General features: G+C 42.0%; 1 protein-coding gene across 1 annotated transcript in view; it reads left to right on the top strand.

Annotated features, from left to right (window-relative positions):
- MAP2 (microtubule associated protein 2) overlaps positions 1-14030 on the top strand; it is a 119954-nt gene that overhangs the window by 29102 nt on the left and 76822 nt on the right. Inside the window, exon 2 of the mRNA XM_044432054.1 lies at positions 12067-12180. Within this exon, the coding sequence (XP_044287989.1) occupies positions 12067-12180 (114 nt within the window). The remainder of the gene's footprint in view (positions 1-12066; positions 12181-14030) is intronic.

The following is a 14030-nucleotide window of genomic DNA, read 5'->3' as shown; positions in this document are numbered from 1 at the left end:
ATGATCAGCTTGATAGAAAATTGACCAGCTACTCTGTTATCTCAAAGTAGACAAACAGTGATACATGAAGTATTTCTTTTGCAACTGTTGCAGTCCTTTCTCATCAATAGGATATTTTTAGTTTGCTTTTTTAGGGTATCAGACTCTCATCTTCAAACTGTCGTTCATACATTATAATTTAACACCACTGAGGAACTTAGATAGGGCGTTGTAAAGGACGGGATAAAGATGCTCCAAATAAATAAATATCACTAACTGGAATTTTCACTTATTTAGAGCTAAGATAAAGAAATACCCTAAAAGGGGGAAGCATATTTTAGATGGCCTCCTTTATGAATAACTTTCTTCCTTCTGAAATGTGGGAATCAATCTTAATCCCAAATAAGCAGGCTAGAGCAGTTAGGGTGGGCTGTAGAACCAACCCCACTGGCAGAGAGGATTTTGAATAGGGAGTGCCACTTAGTTGTTTCCACTCATGGTAGGCAGCAAAAGCTTTCTGTGGACATACAAGAGACTGAATCCACTGAATCTAAAGCCCTTAAGAATCCCCAAGATTACACCCCTTAAGCAAGCCATTTTGTAGCTGGAATAACTAATCCCCCTCCTTCTTTAAAAACATCTGGTGATTTAAAAGAAGCAACATGATGGAATGAAGATTGGGGAAGCTGAGGGGAGCAATCTCGTACACCTTTCCTCAGTCCCTAGTTAGAATTGCGCTATCATGGACTGTCTAGAGGTCCTGATGGATCTCTTCTTGTTTCCAGAATAAATTTGCTACATAACACAGCTTTTGAGTTAGAAAGATCAAGAAATGTATCATTGGAACCAGGAGTAAGATTACCAGATTCTGCCATTTCTTAGTCACAACCCTTCCTCTTCTCCTTTATATTTCCTTCTAAACTTGCTCAGTTTCAGCAAGGTGGTGAGGCTAAGAGAAGCAAAGGATTATTGCTGCTGCCGTTGTTAGTATTAATACTGTAAATTAAATGCTTCACCTGCTTTTGTGTACAAGGTCACATCAAGTACTTACTGCAAAACAGATTAAATGTTTCTAATTGAAACATAAAATATATTGAATTCCCATCCCATTAATTCTAATCATCAAACTTCAGTCCAAACATCTTATTCCTTCTAATACTGGCTCAGAATGAGACTGTAATATGGTATTAAATTTTCTAATAGAGCATCAACTTCCCCTGCAGAAGATCCAAGCCAGGGAACAGAAAACACTCTAGCAGTGTTCATACAACATATTAAACCTCTTGGGAATTTTAACCATGCACTGTGGTTAAAATGGCTCTGCACCTGAAAGATGCACCTTCAGGAGATGTGTGAATGACACAATAAGACTGAATGGGTAGCACAATGCACCATAGTGGCTTTATTAAACCCTACTATAACCCATGGCTAGTCGGAGTGGTTTATAAACCACCCTGTGGGAAGACTGCTAGATTCAGACAGCACAGTAAACCACTGTGCTTATAGACCACCATGGCATAGCATGTGTGGATGTGGCAATGGCCACTATTGTCCAGCAGATCATTTGTTCTTTTCTGGGGCTTGACCCATGATGGGTTCTGTCATCACAGTTTGGACAACACAACAAACATTTACGGTAGGAACAAGTCACAGAACAGATTGCTGTGCCTTGAGCCCTTTGTAGGAAAAAGGCAGGATATAAATCACAATATAAATAAATAAATAAATAAATAAATAAATAAATAAATAAATAAATAAATAAATAAATAAATAAATAAAATTATTATCCATAGCCATGATAAGTCACAATGGACAATCACCATGACTGGGTTTGGACAGCACAACAATCAACTGTTGCTTGTCATGTTGCACAAACCCAGTTAGTGTGTTGTTTGAATGCAGAAAGCAAAGTAACCATGGTAAAGTTTAAAAAAAGAGTCTCTTGGCAAAAGCAGCAGAAAGACTGAGGGCTCATGAGCAGCCTCCTCTCCGAGGCACTGCAGTGTGCCAAAGCAGCCCTAGGGAACAGCAAGAAAAGTCTCCCTGCTAGCAACGGGGGGGGGGGGGGGGACTCAAAGCTTGGCAAACCACCTGTGTTGGGGGGCAGTCATGTCCCTTTAAATCAGAAGCCTCACTCCTCCCCCCACTGGGATTTTCCTTCAGTTTGGCCACTTTTGGGGGTGCTGTGCACTCAGGACAACTGCACAAATGAGTGGACTACTGGGGCTTTGTAGCACCCAGAGATGCTTGGAAATGGAGGAGGGGGAATTGGGATGAGACCTGTTTCCTGGTTTTTTGGGGCGGGTGGCTTCTGCCTCTCTGTTGTCCACACCTAGGAATGTGAGTACAGCCCACAGCTACATGAGCATCCCCCAAAAACCCTGAGGATTCTGCTACAAAGACTCCCTCCCACATCCCACATTTTTTTAAGAAATCAAAAATAATTACATTGTTCATTATTTGTGTTTGTGCCCTCTCTTTTTTATCTCTAACAAGCTAAACATATAATTAAAGAAGATAGGTACAAAAGCTATGTGTGTACACAAACTTGGGGGGCAAGCAGAGGAAATTGGTTGTGGTTCATAAAAATTGTAAGTGGGAAAATGTGATTAATCTCTAGCTATTCTACACTCTCATGTTCTAGGCCAGGGGTCTCAAACCCAACTTACCTGGGGGCCGCTGGAAGTAGAGTCTGGGTGAGGCTGGGCCGCCTCAAGTATTCCACCACTGCGGTGGTGGTGGTGGGCCGCTCATCCCGCGGCCGGCCCGTGCGCCGCCGGCGCTTTGAAGGCCGCAGGGCCCCTCCCCCGTGCCCCGCCCGTCCCAGCAATTGGCCCATGGGCCGCGAGTTTGAGACCCCTGCTCTAGGTATTAATTCACAGCATTTCAAAGATAGGAATTATCTTTTCCATTGACTTGTAAAGTCACTGTGACAGACCAGTCTACTCTGATGAATACAAAACCTAACAGTTAGGCTCTGTGACATGTCTGTCTACTGCAGCCAAGTCCCCTAACCACAACTTCCTAGATCAGTAATTAAAAGTTTAATCCTCCTGGGCAAATCCCCTCTTGTCTCTTTAGTGTCTTAGGTGGTCTGTCTGTCAAGTATTGGTCTCAGGCCATTCAAAGCTTGCTCTTTGCTGCAGGTTTTTCTGCAGATTTTCCCTGTTTTCCTTTCTTTGCATTTTCTATATCTCATTTCATTCCCCTTTATACATGTGCTCATTCACTTGGAGATTTATTTCCTGCTTTCCTTCTCTTTCGGTCTTGTACCCTTGGGTTAATACATTCAGTCTCTCCTGTGCCAGCCCTCTTTCCTTTCTTCCATAAATTTTCGGCTTTATGCAAGTTCCAGTTTATCAAGCTTGCAGCCTTCCCTAGGTTTGTGTTCTTTCTTTTTGTTGTTACAATTCTCCTCTTGGCATGAGCCTATTATTAAGCTTATTCCAGTGCATAGGTAAGAATATGTATATCCAGAGTTTGGGTGGATATCTTATTTTAGGACTTAGCATGACCATGTTGGGATGATGGAATATGCAAGTTCCCAATACAAAAAATCATATTTGGAGTCAATTTTCTTATGGAACCTGGGATCCCCACTTATGGGGGGGCTAATATGATGTGGGGCACAGAGGGAGCAAAAGGAGGATAGGGAGACAAATTATTCATGATGTAAGAGTCATTAATTGCAATGGGAACCAAGAGCAACTAACTGGTTTGGATCCAGGCTGGCATGTATACCAGTATAAAATTACCAAACTCAGCTGTCCTTTGGGTTCTATCTAAAGTTGGTTTATAATATTTCACTGAAAGATTGTAGCAAAAGGTAGGAGTCAAATCACCTGAAGATACATATCCTTAGATGCTTCTGCAGGAGTGGGCTGTTTTGCAAAGATGTGCTCCAATCCAAAGGATATTGTCAGCTGTGCCCATTCTTTGATTTAAGGAGGACTTAAAGTCAGAGAAATGCCATCAATGCTTTTTTCCTAAATTGCTGGAAGTCTTTATTCCAAAGAACTCAGCTTGGGAGGTATTTCTGGCAGTTGGCTAAACCATCATGGAACTGCTTTTTCATGTACACAAGTGTTGGCAACTCAGGAGCCACAACCTTGAAATAACGGCCTCGAAATCCTAATTGTATAACAAGGCACAAAATCAAAGTTCTGCTGACAAATTTAAATAGATGGTAATTGCAGTTTGAAGAATAGCATAGATTTTGGTAATGAGCAGGAGGCTTGATCATGAGACGGAGAAAGAAATCAAAAAGACTGCCAAAGGAAAAAGAATATTGTAATGAAATCCATCTGTTTCAGTTATGGCTTGGGACTACACTACCTTAGACTGCCTTTTCCCATAGGTGTTTGCTTGAGCCTTAAGATATTCAGGACACACTCTTCTTTCAAGATTGCTACCATCAGAAGCATATTTCCTAGCAATCAAAGAGAGGGGCCTTTTAGTGGCCACTCCCAAGGGAGGCAAAGTTTGCACCTTTTATACTGTCCTTCCAGCGGCCAGCAAAGACCACTCTAGAGTTTTTCAAGTGTGTGCATGAGAGAGACAATCAATTGATGTTCCTGTTCATATATATATATATATATAGAGAGAGAGAGAGAGAGAGACAGACAGACAGACAGACAGAGACAGAGAATATGCACTTAACCAAGAGTTGAAAATTAATTCCTTTTATTGTCTAAATTCTACCTTGCCAGCTATTAATATTGTTGCCCAGGAAACTGCTGTGTACCCTGCTGTGAAGTTTGCCAGAGAGCATTCTGCAATTGTTTTTATTTCCTGATATCACAACTGTGAATGTAGCTCATTTCTTCAACATCACCTCCTCCTCCTCCTCCTCGGCTAAAATGTGGCTAAACTGGAAAGTGGGGAGTATTTCCCTCTTTGTTTTAGTTGAAACTTTCCAGGGGCATACAGCTATCTTGAAGATTTCAAAATATGAAAAAGGAATGTTTGTCATCTTTGACCAAAGTCTTCTATTTTTAGGTGGTGACCAGAGAAATTGATGTTTCATCAGATCCCTGTTCCTTTTCTTTATCTTTGCAGGGAGTGAGTTCCAAACTAGATGTGCCTTTGGATGCATTAGCATGTCACAGATTGGTTGTTCATGGAGCAGCCTACAGTATGCCTGCCAAGTGATTGGGCTCACCGCAGCTATTCTCCCGCTCCTGCTTGCCCTCCTCCAGCCCACTCTGACACTTATCCCAGTATCCTTCAGAGCAGAAGCCATCTTGTCTCCTGCCACCCAATCTGATAGCCACTTTTGTTCACCACTGTTCTTTGCTTTTTTCGTTTTTACGGAGCCTCAAAAAAACCACAACTGGAGCCTCTGAAAATGATGCAGAGGTGTTTATAGTTATTCTTCTTCCAGATCTTGTGCAAGCGGGCTATTATGACTACCCAACATGTACAGTCTTGCCTAGTCAACAGACTGCTTGTAGCTTAATCTGCAGAGCTGCTGTAGACCAACTGCCAGCTTGTCCATTGAAAAGCAGCAGTAAAGGATGAGAGGAGCAGCAAAAGAAGGTGCCCCAAAATGTGGGGTTATCTTACTGTTGTGATTACTGCAGTTCCCTGATAGTTCTTTTAAAAATAGTTCTTTGTCCATAGAACTATGCACAAACCTAATAGCTGGGAAGTAAATGGACAGAGGGATTACAGAAATTTAAAGGCTAGGAAATAAATGGAAGGGAAATGTGTGCACCTGCAGTAAATGCTCCAAAAAGGAGTCACAAAACGAAGAACATCAAAAGGGGGAAGCTGAAAAGCCAAATAAATGTTGAGAAGGTGGAAGACATTGAGAGGTGTCAGTTCAGCACTTAAAACCAGGAGGACTCAGCTGGCAAGAGGGAAAGGGGTGGCCCTGCTTGTAGTGCACCTGCTCCTTTGGCTCCCCACCATCTGTGCTACTGACTTGCACTATCAGGTCCCTCCTTGCTCTAATTTCTCCCCCAGTACTTGGTCATAGTACTCATATTTGAGGGCTGCAAGGGAGCCCTTACAAAAAGCCCTACAAAATAGTAATAAAATCTACCTCTCTGATTGCACATTTTTGAGACACCCCCCACTTATGTATTTATTTCTACCCCATCTTTATCTGAAACGGATCTCTTTTTTTAAAACTGGGAAACAAGTGATGGCCTTTTCAAAGTAACATTTTAGCTTCAGTAGAAAGGCAGTCACTGGTGTGATTGTGAAAAGTGAGCAGCACAACCTTCTTTGCTGAGCAGTTCTGTAGGCAATCATGGCAATTTGTGTGCCTGAAATTCAGTCCCAAGTGCCTCTCTCCCTGCCTGTGTTCCTGCCACTTCCTCATTGGTCCACACATAGAAGCTGGATAGCTGGATTGGCTCCTGCAGTTGTCATTCTTTCCAGAGGACTCTGTATTAATTGTGTACCAGTACTGTGAGAACCATGAACCTGGATTTACACATCATGACAAGCCATGATGATACAGAGAAACCATAGAACAAATCATTGTTTCTTATAGCAGTTTCTAAAGACCAAATTTACTGTGATGAAATACCATAACTGTGTTCAGACAACACAACAGACCAACAATGGGGGAAAAAACCCATCATGGCTTGTAGTGTTGTCTGAATCTAGCCTATGGGCTGACTCTGGGATGTGACTGTACCATGAGTTGTAGTTGAAACACATATTATGTTGTTGTCTGAACAGTAATTAACAAACCAGAGTTGGTTAACCATGAATAATCAACAGTTCACAAGCCAACAACAAACCATAGGTTCTCTTCACGAGTTGTTCATGGTTTGTTTATATGGCTGGGTTTAGGCAATACAGTAATCCCTGTTTCAGTGACAACCCACTCTCAATTCGTGTTTGACCCTTGAATGTGGCTTACCATGCGGTCTGAACTATTATGGTAAGCAGATGTTTGCCTTGTTTACATATAAAGTGGGAATGATTGGGAGGGATCTACTATTTGCACAAAAGAAGTAGGAAAGGGAACAACACTAGTCTACTCTAATGCCTTATCTCAATGTGATTTTGTTAAGTGATTTTTTCTCATGTTGGCTCCAATGCCAGAAATGAGTTGAGCAGGAAGAAAATGTATCTTTTCCACGTGCTTCTTTATGTAAATAGTCAGCTCCTGCATATCCATGTTTCATATGTGAATAGGGAAACCATGTGCTTAACCAGCACACAATTGCTCCATACATCTAGTTTGGTACCAATAATAGTTTTCTTCTCTTCCTATTCTTTCATGGATCTTGTGAGATGTTACAAAAAGGACATAGCTGCTATATAGCTTATAGCTTCCATATAACCTGCAGTGCCTGATCCTGCCTAAACTTGGAATCTAAGCAGGGTCAGGCCTGGTTGAAATCTGGATGGGTGTGTCAGAAAATCCCGGAATTTCAATTCATGAGGAGGAGATAAAACTCAGGTTCGTGGGAAAGATCAATCATCCAGACCATCTGTGGCTTTATTGTTTGGCCCAGGTTCCCATGGTAGACTCACGATAATGCATTACTGGTCATGCAGAGGTGAACTCGCTGCAAAGCCTCAATACAACTACGGGATATTTTATACCCTCCCAGTCATGTACACAGGCACAGAGCAATCAATGACAGAATGCAGGGATTACAATAAAATTCTGAGGCCATCATATACAGAACAGATAAAGGAATGTAAGTCAGTCATACAGTGACAATGAGATTACAACACCTCCAATTGCAGTGTATTGACGCTTCAGCTTAGTAACTTGAACCCATCTCCAGGTCTGCTTAGACATGTAAATTCAAGCTGCTGAGAAACTATTCATGAACTCCTAAGTTCATCTAGACTCAGACCATAAGTAATGCATCCGCACCATTCTGAATGGCCCGGGCACATGGAGCCCTCTGGGCTAGCAAAAGATACTTCCTGGTAAACTGAAATCCAACAATGATTATTTAATCATTGTGAAGGTATATAATGTATATTTGGACTAAATGGCCTGTCTACTGTAGCTTACAGCTAAAGGTGAGGGAAAGGAGCGGGGGAGGAATGCCATTTTAAACACTGACTTAGCTTAGTTTGAGAAGGAGTACAGGATTGATTCTACAATGCAGAAGCACACAGAAGCAATGCTTTTCTGACAGGATTTGTCCAAATTTTCCCAACAGGTGACATAAAAGTTGTGAACTCCCCAGAGAGCTTTGGCTATGGGCAGTATAGAAATGTATCATCATCATCATCATGGATGGTGAGAAATGCTGAGTGGTGCAATGCTTACCCATTGGTTTCTTTTGGAATGAGGTCACTGGAAGTTTACTAGCATTTTGTGATATTTATGTTTATTTATAGATATATAGGTTGGATGTAGAGCATTAAATGTTCAAGCATCAGATCTTTAGGAAGATGCTAGCACCAAAAAATCACAGAGAGCTCTCTAGGGCTGTTTGCACAATACAACAATTCAGGATAATTTATTTAAGCTATGGCCCCAACCGGAAATATTAAATCCCCAACCATGGGTTGTTGGGTCATGCAAACACAGCCAGTGGGCCATGTTTAACCCTCCTATAACCTCCACTGGCTATGTTCATAGAACTCAATAACCCGTGGTAACGCCTTGTATACTCCAGACTCATTGTGCAAACCCAGTGACCAGATTTGCATGATCACAGATAGAAAATGAGTTCACAGCTTATTCTAGGGTTTCGGGGCAGTTGGTGGAGCTGCCAGACTGCCATTCTCACTGGGTTTGATGAGACTTATCAGACAAGGCTGTTTATGTTAATCAGGTAGCTGGCAGGTGTAGAGAGGGCAATAAGCCACCATGGCTTATTTTATTTACTTATATTCCTTCTGTGGTCCTGTGAACCTTGAATTTAGCCCAGTCTCTGAGGCTGAATTCAAACTGCCCATCTATTGTTCTTCAACTGAACTCCTTGTTTACATTGTCCTTAGCTGGGCAGTGAATAAGGAGGAATACACCTCCTTTCCAGCACTCCTTTGTCCATTCCTTTGACAATACAGAGTGTTTGCTTTCAATCTTACATAACAAAGGCAACAATTAGCAGGACCATTCAGGTAATCTCCAGCAGTCCTCTAGGTGTCACCAGTTTAGCAGAGCCCATTTTTGCAACTACAGAATCAAAGGTTTGTACGGGAGCCCAACCCCAACCTTTAGATATGATTCTTAGGCCCTCCTGTTACCTCTCCTGCCAACCTTGTAGTTCGAAAGCATGCGGATGCAAGTAGATAAAAACGTACCACTTTGGTGGTAAGGTAATAGCCTTCCATGCACCTCGGTGTTTAGTCATGCCGGCCACATGACCATGGAAACTGTCTGTGGACAAAGGCTGGCTCCCTCGGCTAGGAAACGGAGATGAGCTCCACCCCCCAGAATCAGACATGACTGAACTTTAATGTCATGGGGAAACCATCATGGGGAAACCATCATATTACCTCTGTTCAGTTTTGGATTTCCTTTTGTAAAGTAATCACCACTGCTACCAAGCTCTGACTTCAATGTAGCCTTTCCCTGCCTCTTATTTTCCATCATGCTGTGATCAACAGTCATATTTAGCAAATTGGCAAAGAAAGATTTCAAATCAATATCCTGTAAGCCTGTGACCTGAGTAGAGCAAGAGTCTCTAAGCAAGTGAAAATACAAATGAAATTGTTTTTTCCTTGTTTCCATAAAGCAGTACAAATGCAGGGATCCAGAGACCACAACGTATAAACCCTGCATAAGGCTTGATCAGTATCCGAGAACTTTATTTTTGCTTAATTCAACTTTTGCTGGTATCATTTCAGGAGTAGAAAGGAAACAGTCGAAGTAAATCAATGTTAAAACATTGAGTGCTTACCTAGCATCACATTGAATTTGGCTGGATTTCCTTTTCTTTTTTACCATTCTTTTTAAATATCACTAGAATCCCTTGAACTTTAACTGAACCATAAGGCAACTCTGAAGTATTTAATAGCTACCCTCCAAGAATTTGACTTAACCACTGGATCTGCTATTTATAGAGCCCATTAGTACCAAATGTCTTGTTTTTGTGGTAGTCATTAACAGTAGAAAGACTGTTTCTGCTGCATTGGCTGCTCCTCATGTGTCGCCAAAAATATCCATCAAAAGAGTGCTTCAAACTGAACCTTACTTTATAAAATCCCCAGTGGTGATTTTTTTTTGTTTTTTTGTTTTTTTGGGATGCCGTACATTAAATGTTCCATTACTCAGCAAAGCATCTTCTCCCCACGCACCATCAGGACCTGGGTCACAGGCAGTCTCTGTCAGTTACCAAGAGCTGTGTGTGGCTGCAAGGGCAAGGCCTCAGTCTCTGGGATGAGGTCTGGGTGAGTGAGGTTAATGGCCCAAGGGTCATTCCTAAAACTGCAAGGAGAAAACAGAATGAGGAACTCAGAGGGGTCAAAGCTGTGGATGCAGAACCCTGTTAGAGAGCAGACAGAGATATGTAGTGAAATTATCTGCTTGACTGGAAGAGCAAAGGTAGCAAACTCAGAGGGAGGGAGGTCCAAGGCAGCTGTAAGAAGGCAAAGAGCAGCAGACTAAGATGATGAAGGCGTAAGATTTGGGCAACCCATGTTGGAGGAGCTGGCCAAATAGTGTTTCTCAGGCAAGAAGCTTCCCTGTAATTATGTATACCTGGAAGGAAGGATGGAAGCTGAAATGTGGATGAAGATGAAGTGATCCTGCACCCCACATACTGGGTGGCTTTGTCTGTCTCATGCCTACTCCCATAAGAAAGGACATGGAGCGGGCAAAGCACTTAGTGCACCATTTGCCCTTCCAAGTGGAAGGATATGCAGTGAACAACATAAGGAAAAGCCCCCTGTTATTGCCAAACATTGATCAGAAATAATGAAGATTGACCTAGAAGGGCAAACATGGAGTCTTCATGGGATGGATTAGGCCCATGGTTCAGAAGTTCCCCATCTCACCCCTGCCTTAGCACACAGGCCTCCCTTTCAAGGCCAACATGTACATGTCAGAAGTGTTTGGTGAGCTGATCTGGTTAGAGGAACCACAGGTTCAAAGGATCTCCAAGAGCACTGTTGTAACCCTTTCCCACTTGTACCTGTCAAATTTTATCCTCAAGCTCTTGTTGTCTGAATGGGGGTGTGGGTGATTTAAATTAGTATAGTGGCCAAACTCCCCCTCCCCCAGAGCTGCTGCTGTGATAAATATCTGACTTGGCACAGTTCACTTTAAGGGGTTGGGGGAGTAAAGTCAAGACATCTTGTGGCTGATCTCCCACATCCTGGTATTTTGGTGAGAAATGATCTATTTCAAGAGCCATTCAAGTGCTGCATGCATGAAGGGGCATCATTTGAACACTGGAGAGCAGGTGACCCCAATATTAGGTGTGCTACTTGTTTCCACACTAGACATCTGTGTGCTAGCCTGCAGTGAAGAAGCTTATGTGGGAGCAGTTGCCCACAGATAGCCTTCCACATGAACAGAATGCTGGCAGAACCAGTGCCCCGATTACACTGAACCCTGCTGCAGAGACTTTTGCTTTCTCACTGCTGACTGCCACATCTTGAAGTGGGCCACCAGCAAGCATGGGGGGAGGGACTTGCTCCCAGCAATTGAGCAGTGCCCTCCATGCCACATAATGCCACAGGACACACAGAATCACTGAGACAGCTAGAAACAGACGTGCCTCTGATGAAGAATCACAAGGGTTTGACAACACTTGTAGAGTCCTGATCTCCATCCAGCATCTTCCCTCTTGGAGCCCATGTGTAATTTGGAGAAAAAGTGCAAGGCTCTGGAGTTTGGGGTATCACTTGCTATGATGATTAATCCAGTCATGAGAATTAATTGTTGGTAACTAGGATTGTATGAGAATCCTGTCCTGTCATCGTTGTTACGTGTTTTGTTGAGAAATGGTTTGGAGGACAGTAACAGTCCTAAAACTGTTCTGGAGCAGTCTCCGACAGGTGTAATAGGACAACCATAATGGAAGTGGCTTCAGAACTGTAATATTAGTCTGCGATCATTGTTCACAGAGGGCTGCTTTTAAAGATCCCTAGATCTCTTACATTAATGTGCTTTTGTTTGTCTTGTTGTCAATTCTACTATTGTCCCAGAAGAAGTATCTGCAAGGATAGTCCAAGTAGTAACAGCTGAAGCTGTGGCAGTCCTAAAAGATGAACAGGAAAAAGAAGCCCAGCACAAAGATCAGCCAGCACCATTGCCTTTAGGTAAAACAAATTATCTCAGCTGTATGTTGTGTTATAAACATCAAGTGTTTGCACTGCAGCTGTGGCCTAGATTTTTTTATTCATTCATTCATTCTTTCATTGTTTCATTCATTCAAGAATTAAGAGCTGAGATGCTGACTTATTCACACTCTATAACAACAGGAACCCTCCCACATGATCACTTACTGCAGTTGTGCTTATTGTTGGGCACCCCAAGATTGGTCAATTACATATTCTGCTGCATTTGGGGAAATATGGCAACCTTCCATGATCCAGTTTTTGAAAACCCTTGATTAAAAGCTTGGATATGCATTTCAAAATCTAATGCTTGTTAATTCTTCCTCATGTTAAGCCATATATTCTGCCTATATTTTAATTAAAAGATACAAGATGGATGTGGGGATCACATTTGATAAGAATACCAAGTTTTCAAATTGCTGAAAATTCTTTATTGGGCAAGAAAAAAGTAACTAACCAATATATACCAACAATATCTAGTAACAGGAAAAATGGATTGTATCCTATTATGACTTTGTTAGCACAAAACACTTAACATGGCCTACTGGATGTGTTTGCATGACCCATAAGTCACCAAATGACCTCTGCTACAAACCAATGCAGCCCCTGGCAAAGCTGCTTCTGAGAGTTCACAGACCTTCCAGGACATGGCAAGGAGGACCAGGAGGAAGGATTGGTGAAAAACAGATTCTCCACTTGCTGTGAACAAAAGTTCTTTCAACTACTACTACTAGAGAGCAGTGCTGCATAGTGGTGGGAATGTTGCACTGGAATATGGGAGATCCAAGTTCTAGTCCTCCCTCAGCCATAAAGCTTACTGGGTGACTTTTGACCAGTAACTTACTATTTTTGTAACCTACCTCACGGGGTTATTTTGAAGATAAATCAGAGAGGAGACAGACAATGTAAGCTACCCTCAGTTGCTTGTAAGAAGAAAAAAGGCAGGATAAAATAATTATTATTTTCATTCAGATGAGCAAATAACCACATGTTTCAATTCTTAGCTGCAGCCAAAAGGAACTAAGTCCACATAATAAAAGTTGCCATTTTGTGGACACCATGACATTAACATTTGTATATTCCTTTTCCCCACTAAAAAGTGCACAATAATTTTAAGCCCTAATGCAAAGGGCCATTAAAACATTAACATGATTGCACAGTTTAAAATGCTAAATTAAAGAAATGAAACCCTAAATGAACCATGGTGGATTGGTTATTTGCTGAGCAAGACCCCATTGGACTAACCATGGTTTGTTCTCCCCTTGCTCCCCCTCAGTCCTCCAGATGGCTCTGGAAGGTATCCCTAGTGTCCTTCATGGCAGAACCTGACTTGTCTCACCACCCCCACCACCCCACTCTCCAATTGCTCCCTCTTTTCATTCCCCAACAAGTTTTTTCTCCCACGGAGTTTAAAAACAAAACAATTCAAGACTTTTTTCATCATTATTATCCCTGGAAACTCTCTATTGTGTTCACAATTTTTAATTATTATTTTCAAACTTGCACAAGTACAGTGTGACCATTGCCCAGTATGTGCGACCTTGCCTGTATTAACTGACGTGCAGGCAATGAAATGTGCTTACTAGCTTTGCTTGATTAATTTCCTTTTATGTTTCAGCTGTCAGAGGAGTGGGAGTGATAAACTGAAGTAGGTAGCATACATGGAAACTGATAATACTAAGATGCATGTAAGTTGATTTGTACACAGGTGTCAGGGACCAATAGCTAAGTATTCAGCTGAAATGCACCAGTAAAGGACAGAAGGTGGTGAAAGAAGGTGCATCAAAGGGAGAGCAAGCAGTATCTGCCTCTTAGAAAGGTAATCCTCTCAA

Source organism: Varanus komodoensis, unplaced genomic scaffold, assembly GCF_004798865.1.
Source record: "Varanus komodoensis strain SLA01 unplaced genomic scaffold, ASM479886v1 scaffold23, whole genome shotgun sequence".
Classification (NCBI taxonomy): Eukaryota; Metazoa; Chordata; class Lepidosauria; order Squamata; family Varanidae; genus Varanus; species Varanus komodoensis.
This window is presented reverse-complemented; position numbering and strand designations above follow the sequence as displayed.